Raw genomic sequence first — 26,235 nt, forward strand, 5'->3', positions numbered from 1 at the left:
TAGCCCTAGAGATCACAGGACCCAATTCTAGAGCCCTTACAGGTTGACTTTTACAGCCACCATTGACTTAGTGTTAAAGGGCAAAGAGTATTTAAATGCCTTCATGACAAGCAGAATAACGGTCGACAGCCCACGGATAAGACGCTAATGGCATGGAAAGTCATAAGTTATCTTCAGAATATGTTCTAAAATAGGCTACTTATAGAATGAAGCTAAAGGGTATGGGATGAGTCTTTCGGCCAGTGATTCAACCATATCTACAAGAGCAGGGACTGCATGTGCCCAAAATCTTAAACTTTTATGAGTCCATAAAAATGCAAATGCACCACCACTCCACTCACAGGGTGCCATATCTGCACTTCTAAACGCAACTGAGGCTCAGTGTATGAACGTAGTCTGATGCCACGTTTGTGCGCTACTTTTAAATCGCATTTATGCAAGTGTGCAATGTCATTGTATTTACAATGCGCAAGTACCATAAACGCTGCGTGTGAATAGCATTTTCAAAAGTAATTTCAAATGCGATATGCCTTTCTACTGAAACAAATGTGATCAGGAGCAAGTGCATCATGTTTTTTTAACGTAAAATCCATGCTGCTCCTAACTGTTTCAGTCCATAGTGTTCAATTAGGGGCACTAAGCAAATGACAAGCTCTGCTGTGTAATCCCAGTTTAAAGCACTTTTCCCAAGCTAAATATACTGATGACCCCATCCATGCAACATTGTTGGGTAAGAAACACCTGGTACCCCTGCAGATCAGCACCCACTACCTAGTAGATGGAGTATTATGAAGTCAAGTGAACATCAAGGGGGCCAGTTGTTGCATATCCCGTAACAGATAGAATTATCAATATACTTATCCAGAAAATTACGCTTGTATTTGTTCTTTTCCAACATTACCCTGCAGGGCCTTGATTGTTCTTTACAATGGGGCTATTAGAGTCCAGATTGCCTCCTCCATAGGACAGAATGGCTCCCGCATGCTATAAAATGGGTCTTGCATAAAACCTAGTATAGCTACAGCGTCCACCACAATAAAAAGTGTCACAGACTACATTACCTGTGGCAACCAGGCCTATTGCCCACACCAGGTGTTATGCAAGACGACTCTTTCTGTCCACTCTTGTACGAATCATTGCACTTTCACCTATCATTAGCTGAGATTTATCATTAGGAATCTCTTTAATAAGTGGTAAAATTTATAAATCTATTTTTCTTGCCCGAGTCGAACTAGAAAAGCCGCAGAAAGCAAGAAAATTTCAATAAAAAGTCTTTGTTGCAGGTCTGTCCTGTATTTATGCTTTTTATGGGTCTGATGGGTTGGTAGATAAAAGAATTGCCGGTTCCAGGGATCGGGTTAAATAATGAAGGGAATGTAGGGTACAATTAGGTCCCTATAGTGCATGTCTAAAACCCATGCGGACAGACCTGACAGCTTTTAGTCTAATGCCTTGAAGAACGCACAAAACCGTTGAGACCGGGGTTGTAATGTGCGATGTGCTGCGGCCGAGAGGCACCACAGCTGTAGTAAGAGAAGTGGTCAAGAAGGATGCTTGGTTAAAATAAGAGAAGAGAAAAAGAGGAGGATGTAGTCACAGGCCTGGTCACGTGCAGCCACAGTGGAAGTCTGTGTCCTGCAGGGAGGTCAGGCTGCGTCCAATGCACACAACATGGTACCAGGAATCACAGCGGTCACACTGCACCCAGCTGACTGTGTCTTCCTGCGGGAGGCAGCAGGATCGCCAGGCGCATGGCTCTGCACTGGAGATGGTCTGGGACACAACCAGAGGAGGAGCCGGATTCTTTCTTGGACGACCACGAGGCTTCCTGCAAAAGGAATTACGTGAAATAACAAAGAAAAGCCTCACAGGACAGAGCGTAGGAGGACAGGAACACTATGTAGCATCAGAGCAGCTGTGGGTTTTTCTTGCTTGCAGCCATATTCGATTAAATTACTAATCTAGAAAGGTACTGGGTTACAAATCATTACTGCATTTACTATGCTGCAAACTGCACAGCTAAATTATCCCAGCAAACCTTGCTATATAGTGTGCTCCGTGCATGACCTCATAAGTATTGCCCAGCATGTACGCAGCAGCAGAATAGTGAATGCAGCTCTGGAGTATAATACAGGATGTAACTCAGGATCGGTACAGGATAAGTAATTTATTGACAATGTTTATCAAGCTTATAGATAATGTCTAGATGTGTTTAGTAGACTGCCTTACCTTCCCATTTCCAGCTGTTGCACAGCCCTTTTCTCGTCTTCCTTCCGCCTTCCTTTTTTCCTTTTCCTCTTCCCGTTTTCTTCCACTTGTCTGTCCTCCTCATCTTCCTCCAACTCACAGAGAACCTTGTGCTGCGCTTTCCTGCGGCTGCTGCTCCTCCTCTCTAGACCCGTACGAGACGGGAGTGGCAGGTCAGGAGTAGGCGGCTTGGCCAGTTCCACTGTCCCTCCCATCAGTCCACCGCTGTTCATTCTCTCACGTTTCATCTTGCTGATGCTTCCGATGGAGTTGAGGATGACGGTGGCTCCAGTCATGTAATGAGGGGATGCTCCACGATCTCCACCTAATCTTCGGTTTCCAACTACGGGAGTAAAGCCCCGGAAAGAGGTGCGAGCGCGTGGTGATGTGATGGGACAGAAGTCCAAAGGCCGCACGCGGACCCGCTGGAAAAGGAAGTATGTATCGGGGGAAGAAGATGGAGAAGAAGAACCCTCCTGGAAGAGAAGAAGGTCTCCATCCGACAACTGGGCTCTCTGACCACACGGGAGGGGATCATCATTTATATATATTCCTAAGAGGAAAATACAAAGAAAAGTGGTCACTATACAAAAACAAGTAGTGGAAATTAATACTCCAAGCAAGACATCTGGGGGCATTTCCAGAGCCCATTTGTGCTGAAGCTTCACAGGCAGTTACACTGGGCAGGATAACTAGCCCCTGCGCGAGATTACATCAAGCAGAAGGAAAATAACAGCCTCTAAAGCTACAGCACAGAGGCTCATTTGCCCAATTTTAAAAGTTGATTTTAGAAGGAAGGAGGCCATTGATAAATATAAAACAATTTCCACATTTACGGTGCCTGGAGCTACGAGTAAGTGTGTTTTATCACGATGAATTTTGAAGGCACACAATGGGCAAAACACGTGCAAACAGGGTCTTAGGAGTTGGTGAAGTACAGTACAGTGGTAATGGACTTTGACTTCAGTTAACACCACAGCAGGGTGGATATTACTTTTGCTTATAATCGCTGTAGCAATTCTTTACGATTCGAGGAAACTTGTGCATGGTTCCAAGCGGATGATAAGATACACTTATCTAACTACAGTCAAAATTTGGGTAATAGAAAAACATTTATGTGATAACTTGTGATAGGAGAAGGGAATAAACATAGAAATCTAGGGCACATTCTTGTAAATTAGATTTATAGCCTGCAATTCTTTTGGGATCCCTACTATCCATCCATAGCCACCACGGTTGTCTCTTCTATGGGTTGTTTGAGCACTGTACATCAGTACACTGGTTGTCCTGCCATGCACCACCGTGGTTCGTATGATCTTAGTACCAAGATAGGACTCTGTATCATACATTACTATGATGCAAAGGGTCCCTACTACCATGCAAAAACAGCAGCGCCAAACTGTCCTCACTATTATGCTTCGAGTCCCATCCTCTGCACTGTGTGCCGACCAATATTTCACAAGACATCCCAAAGACACAAGGTATATCCCACCTTGGAGTCTAGAGAATGGCTATACCCAGCAGTAAACTGAAGTCTGGCAACACAAATCTCTGTTTAAAATGAATTCCATGGGGGCTTTTGAAATGTCAGAGTTGGGGGGATAGAAGTCTCATTTGCAGCTCTTATTCTCTTTTAAGAGTGGCCAACCCTCCAGTCACAGAAAGACTAGACTCAGTAGACCCTGAATGTACAGTAAAGCAGAGGTGTACACCCCCAAGCTCTAGTGATGGGTCAGTTGCAAACAAGCTGGCACCAAGAGCCAACCGTTTCAGGAGTTGTCGGATCACTACGCCCTGCCCTGATTCAGATAGCCCCACCATTATTGTTAAACCAGGCCCCGAAAATTTCAAGTTAAAAGTGGAGTGGGGAAGAGTAGCTGGCTACCTGGAAACTTATTAGATAGGGGGCTGTTGAGGAGCCAAAAGAGGTGCCTCTTTATAGTGGCAGGGCCTAATGATCCAGATCACCATAAAGAGGCACAGTGGCAAACAAGATAATCCCAATGAGGCTAATCAATCCCACCTTCAGGCAACGTATAAAGGGATTTTTTTTACGGTTTTCTTTTAGTCAAAAGCTTTATGGAACACCAAGCTAAGGTCCATCAGATCTTTAAGTAGTTTAGCATCCCAAAGAGCCCTGCCATGTTCCATTTAACGGAAACCTACCATCAAAATCCACCATGAGAAACCAGGGACACTTACTTAGATCCAGGGACCGCGACTGTGGTAATCTTCTTATATTCGTTATCCATGGCCACCTCCTTTCTAAAATCAATTTATAAAATTATGCTAATGAACATTAAGGGCTCTAAGGGCATTACTAGAGCACCTCTGTACTGTAGCTTTACAGGCTGTTACACTGGGGGGAGAAGGGGGGGGGGGTCTATATAGCATGTAGTAACACGCCCAGGAACATTTCAGGCTCATTAGCATAAGGCCGATATACGTCCCCCATAGACGGCAATGGGCGCAAGGCGCCCTACGGGAGCGGTACGGTGCAGCACACGTGTGGCACCGTACCCGGTAAAAAGATAGGACCTATGGAGAGGGGCGGGGGTGAGCTGCGCTCACCTCCTCCTCTCCCCGTGCACTGCCGTTGCCCGCAACGGTACGGTACGGGCAACGGCAGTGTGAATGTAGACTAACTGTAAAAGTTGATTTTAGAAGGAAGGCGGCTATGGATAAATATAAGAAGATCATAGTCACAGTGCCCGGATCTATGAGCAAATGTCCCTTTATGATGATCAATTTTAAAGGAAATTTATCAAACAAAGTAACCATAGCAGCTGGGGTAAATGGAAATAACCTAATAATATAGAAGTTCAGCTTTTGTTCTTCTGCACATATCGGAGCCCCTGTACAGGCTGCACACAAAACTTACACTTTGTTTAGTTCTTTTGAAAATGTAGTAAAATATTACTATTGTAGCTATAGCTGTCAGACAAGCAGGTATTTGGCAGCTATTGAAGCACCTTAAAGGGGTTTTCCGACTAACTAAAGTTAGGCCCTATCCACCGGATGACCGCAATTTCCGTGAGCTCCATAGAGATTAATGGAGCAGAATGGTCATGCGCAGCCGTCTGCTCCATTAGTCTGAAGGAGCGACGAAGGGTCCCGAGGACCCCTCGTTTTTCATGATCTGTGGGGGACTCAGCCCTGACACCCTCCACTGATCAGCAAGTTAGGCTCTATCCCATGGATAGAGCCCATCTTTAGTTTGTGGGAAAACCCCTTTAAAGATGTGTTCCAGGAATTCTTAAAAAAAAAAAAACCTTGTGGGGATGGCAAAAGATAAAATGGTACTTATCCAGCTGTTGTGCTGCCACTCATGTTCTGTGCCCGGCTAAAAGGTTCAGGGAGCCACAGGACTTCAGCTGATGAATCGCCTCTTCAGACCATAGGACATCAGTTCCATGACTGTCCCCCGGTCCAAAGAAGCCATTCATATGGCTAAAGCAGGTCCTGGACCCCTCCGGAACTCAGCGCAGGGTCAATAAGTTATTGCATCAGAGTGACACCGGAAGCAGAACAAGGTGACTTCATTTTTTTTGCTGACCCTAAAAGGTTTTAAGGAATTGCTGGAAAACCTTTTTTTGAGGCAGAGTTCACACGTTGTGTTTTAGAACACCTCAGCCCAGTTCTGGAGTAGTACTGTCCAGCAAGTCCATAGTGCCAGGACCCAAATTTAACTTGAAATGCGATTTGAAACACAAACTAAGCGCATTTGGGAGGATTTGCTTCTAAAGTCAGATGATTTCAGACTAGAGATGAGTGGAGCCAAACTTGGAGTTCAGGGATGTCCCACTCATATTGCCGGATTGTAGGACGTCCAGCCACTCTGGCAAATTGCACGCCTAGCTTCCTGTGTCCCCCTGACCAATCACCTCTATGGCTAGTAGCCTATGCTCCGCCAATATGTACAGGTCATGCGGGACATCCCTGAACTCCAAGTTCAGCTCCGGTTATCTCTAGCTCTGACTTAGACTTATGTTACATCTGTGCTCCGGAGCAACTCCTCCCCGATGGGTTTTGGACCGTATTTCAAAACACAATTCAAGCACGAGGTGTCTTCGCCAGTAGTCACTACCTACCTGAGGACTGGATTGACCGAAACACACGTGTCACCACCTACATGGAAAAAAAACGAAGAAGCACGGCTAAAAGACGGACACAGAGACAAGGAGATATTCACCACAGTTGGAGCAGCTCTCCAGGGTCACCCGCCAGTCTCCGCTCGCTTCCCGTTCAGCATGGATTTCTGCGTGGACCTTAGGTTTTCCAGGAAGAGGAACATCACACAAGTCTGGCCGCGCTCCGAGGCGATAGACGCAGCGGGAGGAGTCTGGGAGGAAGGTGTAAAGGTCCTGGGAGGGGGCACCAGGGGACGTGGATGTAGGAATGGCCTCCAGCTCCGAGCACATACGAAGCAGCTGGAAACAAGGCTGCACCGCGGACACGTCTGACCCCACCATGGCGGATGTTACGTTGAGGAGCAATTACCTTCTATAGCGATGACCTTTAACCTTATACCCCAAGATCATAACCAACTTAAAAGGCTGTCAATAACAATGGTAAGGCTGACCCCTCAAAGTGCCATCATGGCCTTCCCCTTTAATTCAATAGAACCCCAAAATACTGAATGGGCGTGGCTTCTTTTTCTGCCTACGTCAGCTTCTCTACCTATAACCCCCCCAAATCCTGACTTGACCCCTCTCCAGGAATCCAGCTCCTTAGATTGTGCCCAGCAGTAGGAGGGGAGGAGGACGGTGACGGTAGAGTTGAGGGGACCCCCGGCGGTGACGTCACAGAGCTCCCGGAGTCACCACAGTCGCCGCTCTCTAAGCGCCGGGAGAACGGCGGGAAAGCCAGAGGAAGGAAGCGCGCCTTTGAAATTTGGCGCGTTTTCCCAGCGTGTGACACGCCCATCGGCAGTAACCACACCCACCTTCCAGCTGTCTTGACATAGAGCCTATGCCTTGGAGAAGAAACCGCGCCTTCCTTCAGTGATTGGTTTCTTTAAGACACGCCTTTCCTATCGCAGCCCAATCGTCATAAGCCTTTCCTCATATCACTTGCGAGTGATGATTGGACGAAATATTGTAACCACTCCCCTTTTATGTTAATCGACGCTCGTCTTATGTTGACACGTTCTCTTGAATAAACTTTATTGACTAAAACAATGGATGACAAATGGCTTGACGTTACTACACTGGTTTTGGTTGCTAGGGGAGGGGGAAAGTAATGGCGGCTGTTTCAGTTGTGTTTCCCGGGTCCAGCACCCGCCTGTCAGATGTGTAAGAACTGCAAGTAGAGGAGAGGTAAGATACATATAGCAGGTGGGGTACTACAAGTCCCAGCACATCTCTATTACAACTTGTGGTATTGGGTAAGTGTATAATGAAGCATATTCAGGGCTATCTGTGCTCCCACAATGTACTTCTGTGGCTGTTGGGGCATGCTAGGAGTTGTTGTCCTCCAACAGCTGCAGAGCCATAGATTACGGTTCAGGCTCTGTTCACATTTGCCTCCAGCAGATCAATAAATGGTGTCATCACCTGGTGGGTGATCCATGATAGATCTGACTATGGTGCACCTGCTATACTGAGGGTAACACTCGTATTCTTGTGTCCCGCAGGATCCTGAGGATGGAGAAGAGAACCATAAACCCACCCCCAGTGTTCCTGCCACCCCGGGGGCCAGGTAATGACCATGCATATGATGAGAGGAGTGCCTGCCCTCTACTCTGATGTTTTATGCAGGACTTTTACTATATTTAGTGTATTTACCAAGAGCTAGAGGTGACGTCTTATCCCTATGTTCCCATTCATTCAGGTGACATTTTATGGAGCCTCTTGGTAGGTTTGGGGCCCCCTCAGAGGACATTATGCCCTTATACAGCAGGGGTTAAAGGAAATCCACCATCAAAAACAAGCATGATTGTCCAGGGGAGGTCATTGGGAATGAAAATTAAATCGAAATCCATCAGAGCGATATCAAGCGATGCGTTGCGACACATTTTTTTTTGATACGTTTTTGACGCATTCCAAAGGCTTTGGCCTTAATCATATGCTAAGGTTGTATTGCGTCAAAAACGCACCACAAACCGCAACGCATCATATGATACCACCCTCTTTCACGCGATGTGTTTTTGACGCATTTTAAAGGCTTCAACCTTGATCACATGTTATGGTTACATTGGGTTTCAACGTGACGCAATGCGTCGTTCTCAGGGTGCATCCACAGTTTTTCAGATGCAGCTTTTGCAGCCAAAAGCAGGTGTGGATCATAATGAGTAAAGAATATTATTGGGAAGAGTTACTCCTCCTCTATTTTCACTCCATTTCTGGTTTAGACATCAAAAACTGAAATTGTGGAAGCACCCTCAATCAACCTTCCATTTTTAGTTTCCGTTATGCTGTCCAAAAGCAAAGAGTAACAGCCACAGGTGTGAACTGAGCCTCAGACAGCTAATCTTGGCTCTAGATATGGACACTAGGCGTCCGTTCATAACGCTAAGCTAGTGCACAAGGTGCGGTCCTTGGCCTGAGCGCATGTGCGTTCGCGTCGAGCACCGCCCCCTGTGCTCTAGCGTCGCATTATGAACGGACGCCTAGCGATACGTGTGACCACGGCCTATATTAGCCGTTTATCCCAGACCAGTTACTGATGAGGCGGTAAGACACACAGCATCATATTTCTATTTGATGCTGTGAGTCACTGCCTCTTCAGGCTCCATGATATTAGGCCCCTGTTTGTGTCACCAATGCAACAAAATAAAGAAAGTACGATATGTGAATCCGTACCCGGCTCTCATTAATATTGAACTCCCAGAAAACTGCTTCTCACGGTGCACAGGAACTGGTCTGGAGCCTCACCGAACTTAGAACCATGACATTGATTGGCAGTAAAACATATTCTTCTTTATTGTTCCATATTTAAATTGACAAAACAGCACGGAAGGAACAGCCAAGCATCTGTGACTATGGATTTATAAAGAAGAATATGTTTTACTGCTAATCAACGTCATGCTGTATCGATTGTTCTCTTTTACAAGTGCTTCTGCATCACCATTGCCTCCTGTATAATTCAAGGCCCTTTATAATCCTGTGCTATGAATCATATTACACGTACAATACAGGTCCCTCTCCTCCTCCTCTACAGGGGCCACTGGACTGATTCCACCTTCTCATTTTGAGACCCGTCGACAGCAGTCGCCCCCTCCACCTCTTGCGTCTATCACACCATCTACCGATCCTGATATTTTAGCAGAATTGACGAAGGAACTGGCAAAGTTGAAACAGGAAAATGAGCTGTTGAGAAAGAAGCAAGATAAAGGAGATGGTGCAAGGGCCAGGTATTGTAATTCAAAGCCGTAGTAGGGGAAGTTAGTCTTTATTGCACATTGCCTCCTGTCATATTTAATAATTTTCATCACCAACTGCAGGGACCACCACTGATAAGGTTTTTATCCCCTATCCTGTGCATAGGGGATAACGTCATAACATGATACAACCCCTTTAAAAGCATTCCCATCAAAATCGACATTCCTTCATTCATATTTTGATGCTCCATACAGGTCTCTGGATCGTCATCCTCCAGATGTTCCACCATCAGAATCCAAAGCACTGGAAATTATTGCCCATCAGATGAGAGAAATCCAGAAATTGGAAAGAGCTGTAGCCATGGCCCAAGAAAAGGAGGAGGACATGTTGAGGGTGGCACAAGAAATGGAGGCATTGAAGCAATCCTGTAGAGAGCGTGAGCAGGTGGAAGAGAGGAGGAGACAAGAAAACGAGAGGAAAAGACAGGAGGAGAAAGCTGCTGAAACACAGAAACTGCAGGAGGTAAGAGATAGATCTGTGGTCCTTATAATTTTTTTTTATAGTTGTCATAAATTCTCACATTCTCCTTAACAGCTGCAGTTGTTGGCAGACAGTCACAAGATGGAGTGTGACAAGCTGAAGATCAGAGTGTGCACCTTGGAATCGCAGCTGCAAGAAGATCGGGAAAAGAAAGAAATAGAAGTAAAGAATCTGAGAGAAGACCTTCAGGGGGCGAGGGCAACAAGTGAGGCTCTGGAGGTACAGTTGAGGTATGTACTCCTTAGTTTACTAAATGCCATGTGATGTATCCAGCTCAGCCTTTGCTGGGTAGAGCTTTGCTGGGACACGTGATATAAGACTGGTGAGTCCTGCTTCACAGTCTTATATCACGTGTCCTGTTTTCTCTTCATTCTCCGTTACCTGAAAGTTGCTGAACTGCAATACCAAGCAGTGATCAATGGGGGGGATACAGGTCACACCTCCACAATTCTGATATTGATGGGTCCTCAATATTTTAGTCCCATAGGGAAGCATAGCTACAGCGGTTATATATACTTTTATTCTGGTTCTTCCAGTCGGGTCCAGTTAGAGCTGGAATCCCAGAATACTGTAGTGCTGCAGCTGAGGACATACATAGGAGAGCTGGTTCCGGATACACGACAGGTAGAGGAGCAGAAGAGGGAAAAGTTTGAACTGAAGAGCACAATTCAGGTAAAATAACCACAGTAACATTTATGTGATTGTTATATATTTGAGTTTACAGGATCTTTGTTTTACATCTCTGTTTATTGGGTGTTTTTTAGCTTCTGGAGAAAGAGAAAGATGCTCTGCAGACTTCTATGTCGCTCCTGCAGACCCGGCTTTCCTCCCTCATGCAAATATTATCTCTGCAGGAAAATGACCTCTGTAAAAAGGCAGTAAGTACCACTTCTCCTGTTAAACAAACCCATCATTTTGGAATTTTTTTAAACACCGGTCTGCATCATAGACCATGGTGCTTTGCGGCCAGTGGCCGCATTAGTCATTACTTAGGTTTTTTACCCCAGTTTAGAATATTCCTTATTCTCTCTACTTAAATGTGCTGCATGATATGATTTAAGGACAGACACTTGGATGGACAGAAGACTCAGCAGCTGCTTAAACTGTGGAGGGAGAAGGTCTTCAGTTTGATGGTTCAGCTCAAGTCTGAAGACATCAACAAGCAGGATGATGATCGGAAGATACAAGAGAAGGTAAGCCCCATTGGCTCACACCTGTGTGTAAGGGCAGTGGCATGTGTAGGACCATATTCCGTATCCTGTAATTCACTTCTATTCTGTAATGTATTTTCTCTATAGATCTGCTCTCTACAAACTTCTCTGGAAGAAACCAGTCAGCAGCTGGCCCTCAACTTGCATGCCATGGAAGACCGCACCGCTGAGCTAGAGATGGAGAGGGTCCGAAACAAAGTAAGCAGAGAGATATGTGGTGTTGTGTGCAATCTTCTTATGTTCCCCAATTCATATGTGTGGTCTGTATCTACAGTAAACCTGGCATGATGATAAGTCATGCTATTTTCCGCAGTGCTAGCAGTCCGTCACTTGTATGGGGGTGTGCCAGCACATCTGGCCATTGTACCTCCCTCCTCTGTATGGTGTATATATTGGAAAACTAAAGTGATGTCTATGATATTGTCCACTTTTCTAGTGTTTAGAAGACAAGCTGACTGCCGCACAAGCTACAGTCGCCTCTCTGTCGAGCAGAGCTGAAAAAGCTGAACACACTGTGCTATGCCTAAAGCAACTGATAGAAGGGTATGACTGCTCCTTTGCTGGCTATATAGAAGGAAAAAAAATTGTCTTATTATTTGAGGGTTAATTACACCTTATGGAGTGATGTTGTATCATTTGAATATGCCATCACTTTTTGCCACTTTGCCCGACCTCTGAATGAAAGGATTGCAGTGTGGATTATGGATGCATCGGCTTGTATGAAAGGAAGTGCAGCACATCTTCCTTCATGTGATTGTAGCCTCACTGCAATTTACATGCAAAGCCAGTGGTGTCCAGCCCCTTCATTCTCAGGATCGACAGAGGTCCCAGATGGTGAATTAAGGTTAATTTTTGTTTCGCTGTTAGTTTTGTGCAGGCTTTTAACACACAAGAAAACTCCTTCCGGGGAGCATTGCAGAGACTGGTAACCCTGGGGCAGAGGGTCACATTTGCTACAAAGAGAGTGGACACTATACAGGGTAAGAAGAGCTGTGGTACCATAACTTTTGTGTGGGTTGTTCAGTAGCAACAGGACTTTGAAATATGGATTTATATTCCAGGATTGTAGCAGGACACTGGGGGAGTGTTCTACAACTGCTTTTTTTTTTTCTCTAGGCAACCAAAAGTCTGTTACAGCCTTACTAAAAGCAGAGAGCCTGTTGACAGTTTCCATGTGTAGACCTGGAAAATCCAACCAATGCATGGACTGAAGCTTGATGCGGTTTAATTTATTCCATGGCCGCTCTGTGAATTCATTATATTTTCCCATTGTTAGGTTTGATGGCACAGAGACTGGCGCTGTCGAAGCTAAGACAAGAAGAAGATCAGGCCAGGGATAAAGTGATTGATGTGGATATGTAAGTGATCAGAACCATATAGCAGCCTAGTAAGGGGCCGTGTATGATATCCATAGATTTAAAGGGTTTTGCTTACAAACATCTTATCAATGTCTGACCCTCAAAATGTCTACAAAAGTCATCGTCCTTGCCACTTTGTCAAGCTGATGTATTCCTAAAACAGAATCATTCCCCATATAGCATCGTAACACTCCATTCCTGCATTTCTCACTTTTCTCACTTTCTATGTGGCATCCACAGAGGTCATCCATCATATGAGGATTTAAGGGCTGAAGTGAATCTCCTAAATGAAGAACGAGACCGTCTGAGTGCAGAGCTGAAGCGCAGCGCTCTAGTCATTGAGGGAAGAGTGACAGAGACCAGAGTAAAATGTAAGTCTTTCTGGTACTTGCAGTATTGTTACCGCTTAGGGGGTAAATGACATTTGTGTAGCTGTAAGATCTAAATTGATTCAATCTGATGATCGGTCTTTGTGTTTTTGGTACAGTAGAAGCAGAAATCGCAGCGTGTCACCAGACTGCATCCCTCCTGCGCTCTTCACTCCATGAGACCGAGGAAAGGGAGCGGAACCTGAGAGAACAAGTGGAAAACCTTGAGCGGAGACTTCACGAAGCTTCTGAGACCACAACGCAGCTGCAAGAGCAACTGCGGGACGAGAAGGAGGAATATGAGAAAGGTATAAAGGGGGAATGTTTACGGGCAGTGCAGAAGAAGAAACTAGGTAGAGCAGTGGTTCTCAACCTGTGGCAAGTGACCCCAGCAGGGGTCGAACGAACAAAACACAGGGGTAGCCTAAAGCCTTTGTAGCCACGATTTTATAGCATTTTTACTGCAAATCGCATGGTTTGGGGTCACCGCAACATGAGTAACTGTATTGCAGGGTCACAGCATTACAAAGGTTGAGAACCACTGAGGTAGAGGGATCCTCCTTCTGTGCCATTTAAATAGTGGGTGCAAGTGCTTGCTGTTAACCCCTTTCTACAGGTCAAATATTCTAAGAGGTTTTGCCCTTGCCTGGTGTTAAATTGCTCTATAGCCTGTGTCAGGAACTGGCATGGCCACTGTCACACCCTTACATCCCTTCTTTTTTTTTAAATCAGATGGTCTTTATTAAAGCATATAAATTTACATCCATTTTGAAAAACAGACATTTGTATTGGTATAAATTCCAATGTATAAATTACATCATTACATCCCTTCTTTAGCGTGGTGGTAGCGTAAGGGGGGAAAAGTTGTAATACATGGCTCTGCGGCAGAAATTGCAACTATGTCATGGCTTGAATGTCAGTACAAGCCATGATAAACCCCCTCTTATATGGGATGCATCACCTCCTTCCTTTTAAAATCCGCTAATGAGCTACAAGGGCTCTAGGGGTGCTGCCTGATTAGTGTTGCAGACTCATAGGCTGTTACACTGCAAGAGCACTTCCCTCCTTCCATTTTGTGTGCTGAAACTTCTGCTGCAGTGAGGTTATTACAGGCTGAGGGAGCAGAGGAGGTTGAGACAGCATCTAAATCTACAGCATGGAGAGGCTCTGGTAATTGGCATCATTTTAAAAGTTGATGTTAGAAGGAAGGAGACCATGGATAATAGATAAAAGAATATTACCACAGTCCCGGTGCCTGGATGTATGAGTAATGTCCCTGGTTTATCAGGATGGAATTTCATGGTAGATTTTCTTTAAGGTTCATTGGCAACTGGTCTTTGTCTTGATCGATTATATGATATGACAATGGACTAGAGGGCTAAATTTATCCATTTTGTGTCATTAAAAGAGCTGCAAGACAAAGTGAGAGCCATAGAGGAGAACACCACGCAGCAGCTGGCCCAAATGGAGAAGCATCTACATGAGGCCAGGAGAGAGCACACTAAAGCAGGTGAGTCTGTCTCATGTCATACAATGAATGATGAGATGAGAATGATGCCCCATTGTGGGGTACTGAACATGCGGACAAGAGTGGCGCTGGAAGGAAGCGGCCATGTTCTTCCAATAACCTACGTACCATGGAAATAATGCTGTAGACACATCATATCCCATAGTGCCAGGTCATCTACTGGGTACAAGCTTCAGTCAGTGTGCTTCGGGTTATTGTGGGGATGCAGGAGTCCAAGGATTTCTAAGTCAGTTCTGACCTATATTATTTTGTGACCGACCTCTGCCATATCGCCTCGTGGTCTCAAATGCCAGCATGTAATAGATGGACTGAACTTGAAAAACGCTGGCACGCCCCAATACATCCAGCTACCTTGAAATGGGGTCCCCCGTTGGCCTAATCTTCAACAACATTGTGGAGCTTTACTCGCAATATCTGGCATAAATGTAGAATAGGGTTTCAATTGGTCCCCATGCCAACTCTTCCCCCCCACCCAATTCTGTTCACGCCCCATCTCCCTGATAGCGGTACTTCTAGCTATAGGCTGTGGGTACAGGCAGGCACTATCCAGGTTAGACCCCTACTAGAACCCCTTACATGAAAATTGCTTCCCCTGGGTGATCTGACAGAGTAGTACCCATGTCTAGTTGAAGCTGAATTTTCTTACAACCAAATTAGGCATTTCATATGCTCCCTAACATCCTGAGGCTGCTCCAAGCCCCCCACGCTCTTTGAACTGATTTGTTCACAGGGCCCCTCTACTAAGGGCCCGATCTTCAGCCTATATATTCGATTGTTAACACACAAATAAATATATTGGGGATGTGTTCAACATGCAAGTTAGACCCTGAAATATATCTACTTAATCTATATCCTAGTTCTTTCCGGGGTCCAAGTGCTAGGTTGTTTCTACACATTATGAGAGCGGTGAAGTGTTTGATATCTTTGTATCGGATGTGTTCTGTCCTTCAATAACTATTTGATAAATATGCACACCTCCGAGACCTTAGATGGAATATACAGGCAGTCCCCGGGTTACGTACAAGATAGGTTTGTTCTTAAGTTGATTTTGTATGTAAGTCAGAACTGTATATTTTATAATTGTAACTCCAGACAAATTATTTTTGGTCTCTGTGACTATTGGATTTTAAAAATGTTGGGTTGTCATAAGAACCAGGATAAACACTAAAGCTTCATTGCAGACATTGCAGTCGGATGTTCTTAAGTAGGGGACCGCCTGTCCAGGCTGAGGGAGCAGAGGAGGTGGAGACAGCATCTAAAGCACAAACATCTTTTTTACTCAAAGATATTATCATTTTGTTCTTATCCTGCAGTTGTGACTTTGAGACAGACTGAGCGTCAAATGCAACGAGAGAAGACAAGGAACAAGGAAACAATAAGTACATTAGAAGATGCGGCCCGTGTACGAGAGGAACAGCTGAGTCGCCAACTGCGAGAAGCGGAAAGGGATAAGAATCTGATGGTGGTGAGTCGGACGAAGCAGACAAGCAGAAGTCTTTATACAGAACGCATTTTCACATTTTATAAATACTCCACTTCTAGCAATTGGGTTTTCCCACAAACAGAAAAAAAGGGGAGCAAAAACATAATTAGATGGTAGTTCTTGCTCCCTAATCTGCTGTTTCTGGTTCCCACTACACTGCACTTTCTGTGCGTCTCCTAGTACTGCTCAGCCAATCAGTATCAGTGTTATACCAGTGATGGGCTGAGTGGTCTTCCATTGTGTTTACTGCGGTGTTGGGGAACACCTGAAAAGTGCAGTGATGATCAGAGAGGTTTAATAGCTACCTAACAGAAGTACTTGCTGAGTATGTGTGTATTATATATAGACAACTTTTTTTCTGCATTTAAGATGTAGTTGATGTTAATCCACTTCTCTCTCTCCAGGCAACTCTACGGCAGGAAGGGCTACTCGCTTCCTACCAGAAAACCCGGATGATGGCCATCCAGTCTGTAGATGTAGGAAAAGAAGAAAAGGAACAAAGACCAACTCCTGCTGTTAAAGGTAATTACATATATGTGTAGATTAGAAGCCACTAGTTAAAAAAATGGCTCTACATTGTCCTGAGTTTTAGAGAGAAACTGTCATCAGCAAACAGCTCCACACAATATCTTTTTTTAGATGTCCTTGTACATGTTCCACAGAAGCCTCTACCCGTCAGATTAGAGCCACCATTGTTCTTTAAAAAATCCATATACCTATACGGTTCTAACTATTATACTGGTCAAATTTTTTTTGTCCCTTTTGACAATTGCAATTTCTAAATTGTGTGCCGTCATGGCAACAGGGATTATCAATTAAACTTAATTACCGACATCTTACAGCTGATCAGGGTCGGCTCCAGCACCCGGCATACCTCGGACAAGGTGCGGTACAGGCCAAGCCTACTGAGCTATTCAGAGCCTGTGTGATGCAGCACATTACAGGTTAAACATGTACATGAGAAGGAGAGGGTTCTGTGTCAGCAGTGATGTGTATTATAAGGTTCTGCAGCAGCCATGGTGTGTATTGTGGGGTTCCGCAGCAGCTGATGTGTGTATTGTGAGGTTCCGCAGCAGATTGGGTTTGTATTGTGGGGTTCCGCAGCAGCTGAGGTGTGTATTGTGAGGTTCCGCAGCCGCTGAGGTGTGTATTGTGAGGTTCCGCAGCCGCTGAGGTGTGTATTGTGAGGTTCCGCAGCCGCTGAGGTGTGTATTGTGAGCTTCCGCAGCCGCTGAGGTGTGTATTGTGAGCTTCCGCAGCAGCTGAGGTGTGTATTGTGAGCTTCCGCAGCAGCTGAGTTGAAGCTTCAGTTTTATTACTTGGCAAAGTGGTGGGGCACAAATTTTGGGATTTGCCCTATTGGTTAAATGACCTAAAAAATATCCTGACCGGCAGGGCTATTTGAGATGATAAACTAGGAGAAGGATGATGGCTCTTGTTCCATGTGTAGAGCAATCAGTGAAACATGTATAGATGCATCCTAAATATATTGTGTGTGGTTTGTAGGGGAGGTCCTCTGGTCACTGGTTTCTCTGTAAATGCAGATTTTAAACTCCATGAAACTGGAGAAGATAGAAGCAGTATATGTATCCACCTCAGCTCTTTTCTTTGACCTTGTAACTTGGGCTTATGCATATACTAGGGCAGTGGTGGCGAACCTGTGGCACGGGGGACAGGTGGCGCCCAGAGCCATTTCTGTGGGCACTCAGACCATTGCCCCAGGACAGAGTTCACCAAATCTTCCTGCAGTCCCCGGCAAGAGATGCTGCTGTCAGCTCTGTTTTAAAGTTGTTTGGAACTGTATGAAAATTGAGAAGGTGTTGACAGAACTGCAATATCTCTGGAGGTCCTCCTGCTGGACCCACTATTCTTCCTCTACTGAGAGACCCTGGAGAGAAGCTACAACGTCTGAGTCTGAATTTGCCCTTCCTTTTTCTATTGTATTGGTTTCCTCAGGGGGCCGATACGATTGAAAGATGTGGAACAACAGGTAGCAATAAGTTACTGCTTAAAACGCCATGCTGGCACTTCAGGGTAAATAAGTGGATTTTTGTTGTAGTTTGGGCACTCTGTCACCAAAAGGTTCGCCTTCACTGTCCTAGGGGAACCATAAGCCCATAAGTAAAATAAATAAAGAATTTCATAATTAAGGTGAAAAAAATAGCATACTGCCTACACTAACCAAACCACTTTATAATACCTAATGTTACTGCCCTTTTACAATAAAAAAAAAAAAACTAAACAGAAAAAGAACAAAATAGGGCAAATGTCTGCTGTATTATACCAAATAGTAGAAGCACATGGTGGATGCTGTATTGCGCACATCACCGCAATGTAACAAATTTAGTATTGCACTGATGATGGTACTGAACCAAACAATAAGGGGATGTGTCATGTGGACCACACAGTGAAAGCTGTAAAAAACAAAAATAAGTCAGTAAGAAAATGTGCTTCTTTTCCAAATCCAGTGATATAGAAGAAATTTTAACCAAGCTTCCCAGTACATTGCAATATATTATGAAGTATAATTTATACCTCATGTCGTAAAATGTAAAAAGTTCTGGCTTTTAGAAGGTGCGAAGTAAATATGGAATGCAAAAACAACAATGGTCCTGGTCCTGCAGGGGTTAAAGGGTATCTACCATCAAAGGGTATCTACCATCAAGATGAAGGATTGTATGCAAATGAGCCTGAGGGGCTCCAGGCTCCATACATGTTAATGAAGCCTGGATCCCCTCAGGCTCATTTGCTCATTTGCATACAGTCTTTCCTCCTGGTGGTAGATGCCCTTTAAGTGCTCTGTATCAAGTTGCGTAGTTTTTGTATTTTGTGACTGTTTTTAACATTAGTTTTATCTGCAGAGTCCGTATCCAGCATGCTCGCCACCCTGCAGAGCCTCGGAGCTTCTGTACTTGCCGATGAAGAGGACGATGAGGATGAAGATTTCAGCCACTAGTTGGCAGTCACTGCGATACATCTCCTGAGAGACCTGGAGAAACATACGGATCATTTTAGACAGCCAGATGTTATCTGGATCGAGTGGAGGATGGAAAGCTGTAGATTGCTGCGTGTCTCCGCAGGATCTGCCGTTTACTGTGCAGATGGAGGCAAAAAGGAAGCCCCCACCTGCCCGTAAATGTTCAGGGCATACGCATAATGTGAATGTAAATCATGTTTATAAGTATTTATTGTAATAAGAGATTAAAAACTTGAATGCGAAAACCTAAACTTTTTTTTGTGCAATAAATAATGATGAAAAATTTACAAACAAAACATTAGATTTTTTTTTTTCTCTCTATAACAAACCAGCAGCACAGATAAAATCATTGTGCGAACATCAATGAATTTGATAATTAATGGCAACATTATTTATACCATTAATGAAAACAGATAATAACAAGAATGGAGCAACTGCTCAGCACAAGTCCATTCTACAAGTTCTTAATCCACCTCCTCAATGGTGGGTCCAGAGCTGCTGCCTTGTCTGGCCTGGGCACCACAGCTTGAGCCAGGCATTCCTCCTTGCATTCCCCCTGGCATACCTCCCTGGTACATCTTGGTGATGACAGGTTGGCACACCTTCTCCAGCTCCTTCTGCTTATGGGTATACTCTTCTTTCTCAGCAAGTTGGTTGTTCTCCAGCCAGGCGATGGTCTCCTTACACTTGTCTGAGATGAGCCTCCTTGGTCATTGCCCTCTCTCTGCTTGGTGGGGACGGTGGTGTTACGTTTGATGAGAACAGTCATAACTCCTCCAGCTGTTTCCAGACCCAAAGAAAGGGGAGCCACATCTAGTAGGAGATCCTGCACATTCTCAGACTTGTCTCCCATGAGGATGGCAGCCTGGACCGCAGCCCCATAGGCCACAGCTTCATCTGGATTGATGCTCTTGTTCAGATCTCGGCCATTGAAGAAGTCCTGCAGCAGCTTTTGCACCTTGGGGATACGTGTGGAGCCTCCCACTAGGACAATTTCATGGATCTCTGACTTGTCCAGTTTGGCATCTCTCAGGGCTTTCTCCACGGGGTCCAGGGTACCACGGAAGAGGTCAGAACACAGCTCTTCAAAGCGGGCTCTAGTGATGGAGGTATAGAAGTCAATGCCCTCATACAAGGAGTCGATCTCAATGCTTGCCTGGGTGCTGGAGGACAGGGTGCGCTTGGCTCTCTCACAGGCGGTCCTCAGTCTCCTCAGGGCCCTCTTGTTTTGGGTAATGTCCTTCTTATGTTTGCATTTGAATTCTTCTACAAAGTGAGTCACCATTCTGTTATCAAAGTCCTCTCCACCCAGATGAGTGTCACCTGCTGTGGCCTTTACCTCAAAAATGCCATCATCAATGGTGAGGATGGAGACATCAAAAGTGCCACCTCCCAGGTCAAAGATAAGGATGGTGCGCTCTTCCCGGGCTCCCTTGTCCAGGCCGTATGCGATGGCGGCAGCTGTGAGCTCATTGATGATTCTCAGGACGTTGAGTCTGGCGATGACCCCGGCATCTTTGGTGGCCTGGCGCTGGGAGTCGTTGAAGTAGGCTGGCACGGTGATGACGGCATTGGTGACTGGATGACCCAGGTAAGCCTCAGCCGTCTCCTTCATCTTGAGTAGCACCATAGAGGAGATCTCCTCCGGGGAGAAGGTCTTGTGCTCTCCTTTATATTCCACCCTAACCTTGGGCTTTCCCCCATCACTCAGCACCTGGAAGGGCCAGTGCTTCATGTCAGACTGCACCACAGGATCATCAAACCTTCTGCCAATCAGCCTCTTGGCATCAAACACGGTGTTGTGGAGGTTGAGGGACACCTGGTTCTTGGCGGCGTCTCCAATGAGTCTCTCGGTGTCAGTGAAGGCCACGTAGCTGGGGGTGGTGCGGTTGCCCTGGTCGTTGGCGATGATCTCCACCTTGCCATGCTGGAAGACCCCCACACAGGAGTAGGTGGTACCCAGGTCAATGCCAATCGCCACTCCTTGAGGTGCCATCTTCTGTGAGGATGAGTGTCTGGAGGTGTGAGGCAGCAGCGCAGGCCCAGAGCAGCTATTCAGATAAGGAGATACACTTTCTGGATACCACAATACAAATTAAAGACAGATGCTTAACCACAACAATATTCCATAAACCTACAGACAGAACGGCCTACCTGAGAAATAACAGCTTCCACCCCAAACGTACCAGAGAATCCATCATATACAGCCAGGCCATACGCTACAACCGTATCTGTTCAGACAAGACCTGGAAAAACACCTCCTGGAGCTCAGGTCTGAATTTTTACAGTTGGGCTAAAGAACAAAAGTGACTGACAACCAAATAAGAAAAGTAGCAGTCATCAACAGAGATGATTTACTCAAACATAAGGAGACCCAACAGGAGGCCAGAGCACCCCTAGCAGCCACTTACAGCCCACAACTGGAGATCCTACGTCACATTGCCAAGGAACTTCAACCGATTCTGCAAAAAGATGGAAGACTAAAAGAAATATTCTCAGTCCCTCCTCTAAAAATTAAAGGAAGGATCTCCCAGTTGCTGCACATTTCTCCATAGAGGACCACACTATGGAAGATTTGCAGATGACTATTTTTGGGACATTAAATTACCGGACCTGTCACCAGGAATGTGATTTTTAGCTGGTAGCAGGTTCCAATAGCCTGTGCTGTGCTGATTGTAATGCCTTTGTCAGCATTCTGAATCATTTCAGTACTTTATATAAGTTTTATTTACATGACCTGGCTCCCTGCTGGCAGTGTGTGGTGAGTCCTGGGGGAGATGGTAGCTGCAGTCTGTGTCAGTCTAGTAACCCAACCAGTACCCTGAAGAACAAGGTAAATGTTTGGTTTGAGCCCAGAAGTCTGTGGGTATTCATATGGTCACTGATATTCGACCATAGAATAGATTGGATCTACACAAATAGTCAATTTCCATTCTTCCAATCTTCGATATGGATTTGGTGGTGGGTGTTGGACCGTTAACATTTACATGTTGATCCTTCTCATCTACATGTTCAGACCCCACTCTTTTTAGGATTCTATTGGGAAGGGCTCTGGTGATGATGGAAGGAACATCTTCACACCATGCTGAACCCATATGTGTTTATAGAGGTTGTAAACCTTCTGAATGAATATACGTTGGGGTTGTCACTTCACTCCTTATGTATGGAGGTATCTGTGAATATAATATGCCTCATGACCAGGCAATGGCCGAGTTCGGCACCCAGGGAAGGACCCACAATACCCCCTAGCCTGACCACCACCTAGCTACAAATAAAACACAGACACATTTATTGGTTGGAAAGGTGAATGGTCACAGCTTTTATTGCAAATGGATGTAAATCTGAAAAACAGGAAACATTTGTTAACATAATAATAAAATACATCAACATATAATGACGGCAAAGTTCTTGGCAACAACCCTAATTGGCATGGGATTAAAACATAACCAAACCACCGTTTACCTCATTGTCTCCATAAACCATAAATTGCACGCTCAGCGCACGAGAACCACACCCCCAGCTCCACTTTGCCGCCAACCTCCTAGCAAAATGGTGAACGAAGATGTGGTCCTAGACCAAACCAACTCGGAGACAATGAAAACAAACATTCCACCTGGATACCGATCCAAGGAAAAAAAAACACCAACCTCACATCCATAACATCACCTTACTGATACTTCGTGGCTATCTTTTTCGTAACCACACTTTAAGTGTACCACTGGCTGTTGCCAAGAACCCGCCAAGCATGCCGACTTGACCCCTTAAGTCGACATGCTACCCCACACCCTCACACACAAATCAGCCACCTCCGAAAGACCGAAGTTAAAAACATCCAAACCAACCTCAGTCAGATGCACCCCATCCGGGCCAGTGTAACTTTTGTCTTCATCCAGCAATGTGTTGCGAACCACCATGCCTCCATTCAGCCTCACAAATTTCGCCACACTCCTATTCACTTTTACTCTGCACCTGTTCAATGCCGACACAGACACAGCATTCCTTCAGGATTCACGCCGAATGATATCTGACCACACAATCATCATCCCTGGGTGCATATCCCACAAGCAAAGCAAGTCCCTCTTTATATTCTTAATAAGAGGGCACATTGGAAACTTCCCAATATCATTCCCCCCAACATGCAACATCAACACATGCAGTGGGCCCCATCTACGAAAACATTCCTGAAGCTTAGGCCGCACTCTGCTTTACGTTAGGCCACGAAAACCCAACCAGTGTACACCCACCTGATCAGGATTCAAACCCAATGACCTACCGCAAAGCCGAAGCTTAGCCCTCCTCTCTGCCCAGTACAATTTTTTCTGGCCAGAATGAGGTCACCTCTTCCTGCCAGCTACCTAAATAACCTCTAACTCCTCCCCCCATTTTAAATCCCCCTATCCTTAAAGGAAACCTACCACTTGAAGTGGCAGGTTTCCGATGGCAATACCGGGCACCAGCTCAGGGCTACATAGGAAGTGAATGAGAGCCGCGTGCACGGTAAGCGCCGAGCGCGTACCTGCCTGCGCCGGCTATAACGTTTAAAAAGTGTTTTAAACCGCGATACCGCGGTTTAAAACACTAACTAAAATAGGCTCCGGCACCAGCTCACCCTGAGCTGGTGCCCGGTATTGCCATCGGAAACCTGCCACTACAAGTGGTAGGTTTCCTTTAATACTGTTATTCTCCTCCCCCAATAGAAATCCACCCACGTATTATACGTCCCTCCCTGCCAAGCCTGTCTCCGCCCAGCTGTGCAGGCTCCGCTCTCCCATTCTACATTGTTCTTACGAGTCTAAATAGGAAACGTCTTGGTTCTGTTACAGCTCTGGCCTTTCCTGCATGTGTCACTTCCCCGCTCAGGTCCGCCGGAGTTCACCTTCTTCTTCCTGGTGTATGTAAGTACATTGTCTTGCAACACAATTTGAAAGTTAAATCCTGCGCTCAGTCCGAATCAGTCCGATTGTCCAGCGGGACGTCCCCAATTTGTGTCGCATGGAAGCCAGAGCAGCTGCGCTAAAAACTGATCACGTGCGACACCGGTCCAAGCCGTGCAATCCCGAAAAAGGTGAACAGTCCGACGAAAGTGCAATCCAAGACCCTTAGTAAATGATCCCCAATATCTATATAACTACCACTTTACTCTGTGTCCAGTTACATTTCTTAAAATGACCTGTTGACAGTCTGGAGTAGTCCCTACTTTTGACCCTATTGACCTCCACATCTGGAACATCCCCCACCGGGGCCTAGCCCTTGAGGTGAGGCCTGGAGACAGCCGGGGCCCGCGGTACCGGAGTGGCTGGCGGTTGCGGCCTAAGCACGCTATGGTCACGGTGCTTGGTACGGAGGAACCGGAGGGCTGTCCTACAGCCTGGCAGGTCTCCAGCAGGGTGGTGTTGGCAAGAAATGATGAGGGAGAGGCTGCTATAGCGGATCTCCCTGGGGCAACCCCTTAATGTCCCGAGTGTGAGTCTCTGGGTGATGGACAGGGTGCCGGTGATAAAGGCAGCCGTATTAGCAGGGACCAGACGGAGACAGAAGTTGAAGAAAACAACTTACAGTTCTTTATTTGAACCGGCAGGAACCGCAGCAACGTGCCTTTAACAGGTAGATGGAGTGCTGAGATGTGAGTTGGAGGGAGCCTCAGGAGATAGTTCACCAGCCTGGATGTAGAGGGCAGGCTGGGAGGCAGCTGTGTCCTGGTAGGAAGCTTCAGCTTGTCCTGTAGGGCTTCAGGTATCACCTTTAAAGGTAAGATGATACCCCTTTTCCTCACTATACTAACTCTAGTCTTCTTTCTCCACTCTTCAGAGGCAGGGGCTAGGCTCTTCCTGCTCTGGTATGGGCTAGACAGAGATTGCTCACTCACTCACTGATCTCTAGGATTCTCCTACACTAGAATCTCTCTAGACTAGAATCCTCTCTGAAAGAACTCTAGAACATTCCTGGCCAGGGGGTTTTATTACCTCCCTTTGGTCAGGTGGTGGCTGCTCCTCCAATCACATCTCAGCTTACAAAGGACAGGATGTAACACAGATCATTGGACAATAGCATCTTGCATCATACAAAATACTTAACTCCTGCCCTGCCAGGCAGGATTCACCACTGCAATACCCCTATGTCCTATCAGGACCATGTAGTGTAATGTGATTACATGCAGGTGGGACGTATTCGCAAACCCTCCTTCGCCATTGCATCGGCGAGGGTGTTGCATACCCCGGGGGCAATTGAAAGAGCCGCCCTCGGCTCGACTACAGATGGCTTGAGGGGCAGAGGTGGATAAAGGCACTTCTGGGAAGTGCAGGCTATGTGAGGTGTAGGGACAAACCGCCCATGGTCCTGGAGACAGGCACCTGGGTTGGTGTCGGACTAAGACAAAACATGTAGCTGTATGACAGTTGGTCGCTGACGCCATTAAACCGAACTGTACAGTAGGAAAGGTTTGGTGTCATGTCCTGTAATCCACTCCTTGCACCAAGGCCTGTATATTTGTTATGTAAACACTTCTTCCCTGGCGACAATTATATAGTGTGTATATCTGCATTGCGTTAGCATATGCGACACGAGTACCTCCTGACTGGCATCCTTACCCATGTATGGGTGGCATCCAGGTGCTATCTTTGTAACACCCCCGGTCCCCTAAAGACCCGCAGTTTACGGACTACCCCCATGTGCAAACCTCGATTTGAGGGATCAGGTAGCGGTCAGTGTTTTACAAAAAGACGGTCCGACACAGCCACACTACAACCTGTAAAGCCTATGAAAGGGTTAATGCAAACTACTGGCATATATGACAGAGTGCAAACAGGTGGTAAATTCACATTGGCTTAGGAGCCCAATGGGTACACATCTTGAACGTTACAAACGTTACAGAATTAGATAGGCTACTCAGGGTAGCAGAATCAAATGTCTCTTTTCCTGCAAAGAAAAGGCATAAAGAGTGCAAGCATAATGTCCGTACCTAAAAGGAAGGCATTAAGTGCAATATAGTAGTCAATAGCAATAGCAACTTTTCCCTGGAGTATCTGGCAAAAGTCTCTCAGAAGGTCTCTAGTAACAAAGTCCATCTTCTGGGTACAGCCCTTGAGGTGGGGAAAAGTGCACTGAGAAGCAAAGGGTCTCCTCTATTTGTAGAGGGACAGAGTCCTTTGAAGAAATCTCTGCTGTGGCAGAGGAAGGGTGCTATCATAGCACAAGACAATGT

The 26,235-nt window shown here is 45.8% G+C and overlaps 3 protein-coding genes across 3 annotated transcripts; 1 reads left to right on the top strand and 2 right to left on the bottom strand.

Annotated features, from left to right (window-relative positions):
- Positions 1–1,164: 1,164 nt before the first annotated feature.
- Positions 1,165–7,186, bottom strand: TCF19 (transcription factor 19). The gene is made up of 3 exons (XM_072122917.1): positions 6,440–7,186; positions 2,230–2,800; positions 1,165–1,828 (listed from the first exon to the last, which is right to left on the bottom strand). The coding sequence occupies exons 1-3, from the start codon at positions 6,717–6,719 to the stop codon at positions 1,606–1,608; spliced, it is 1,074 nt and encodes a 357-aa protein (XP_071979018.1). The 5' UTR covers positions 6,720–7,186; the 3' UTR covers positions 1,165–1,605.
- Positions 7,151–19,127, top strand: CCHCR1 (coiled-coil alpha-helical rod protein 1). The gene is made up of 18 exons (XM_072122916.1): positions 7,151–7,565; positions 7,883–7,947; positions 9,409–9,601; positions 9,824–10,091; positions 10,164–10,339; positions 10,646–10,781; positions 10,874–10,987; positions 11,171–11,302; positions 11,408–11,518; positions 11,757–11,863; positions 12,188–12,300; positions 12,597–12,678; positions 12,919–13,049; positions 13,166–13,354; positions 14,455–14,556; positions 15,888–16,039; positions 16,462–16,579; positions 18,919–19,127. Exons 2-18 carry the CDS (start codon positions 7,893–7,895, stop codon positions 19,011–19,013), a joined length of 2,274 nt encoding a protein of 757 aa, XP_071979017.1. The 5' UTR covers positions 7,151–7,565; positions 7,883–7,892; the 3' UTR covers positions 19,014–19,127.
- A 361-nt stretch (positions 19,128–19,488) lies between these two features.
- Positions 19,489–21,056, bottom strand: LOC140076427 (heat shock 70 kDa protein-like). The gene has a single exon (XM_072122958.1). The coding sequence runs from the start codon at positions 21,028–21,030 to the stop codon at positions 19,489–19,491; it is 1,542 nt and encodes a 513-aa protein (XP_071979059.1). The 5' UTR covers positions 21,031–21,056.
- Positions 21,057–26,235: the final 5,179 nt, after the last annotated feature.

Source organism: Engystomops pustulosus, chromosome 9 (assembly GCF_040894005.1).
Source record: "Engystomops pustulosus chromosome 9, aEngPut4.maternal, whole genome shotgun sequence".
NCBI lineage: Eukaryota > Metazoa > Chordata > Amphibia > Anura > Leptodactylidae > Engystomops > Engystomops pustulosus.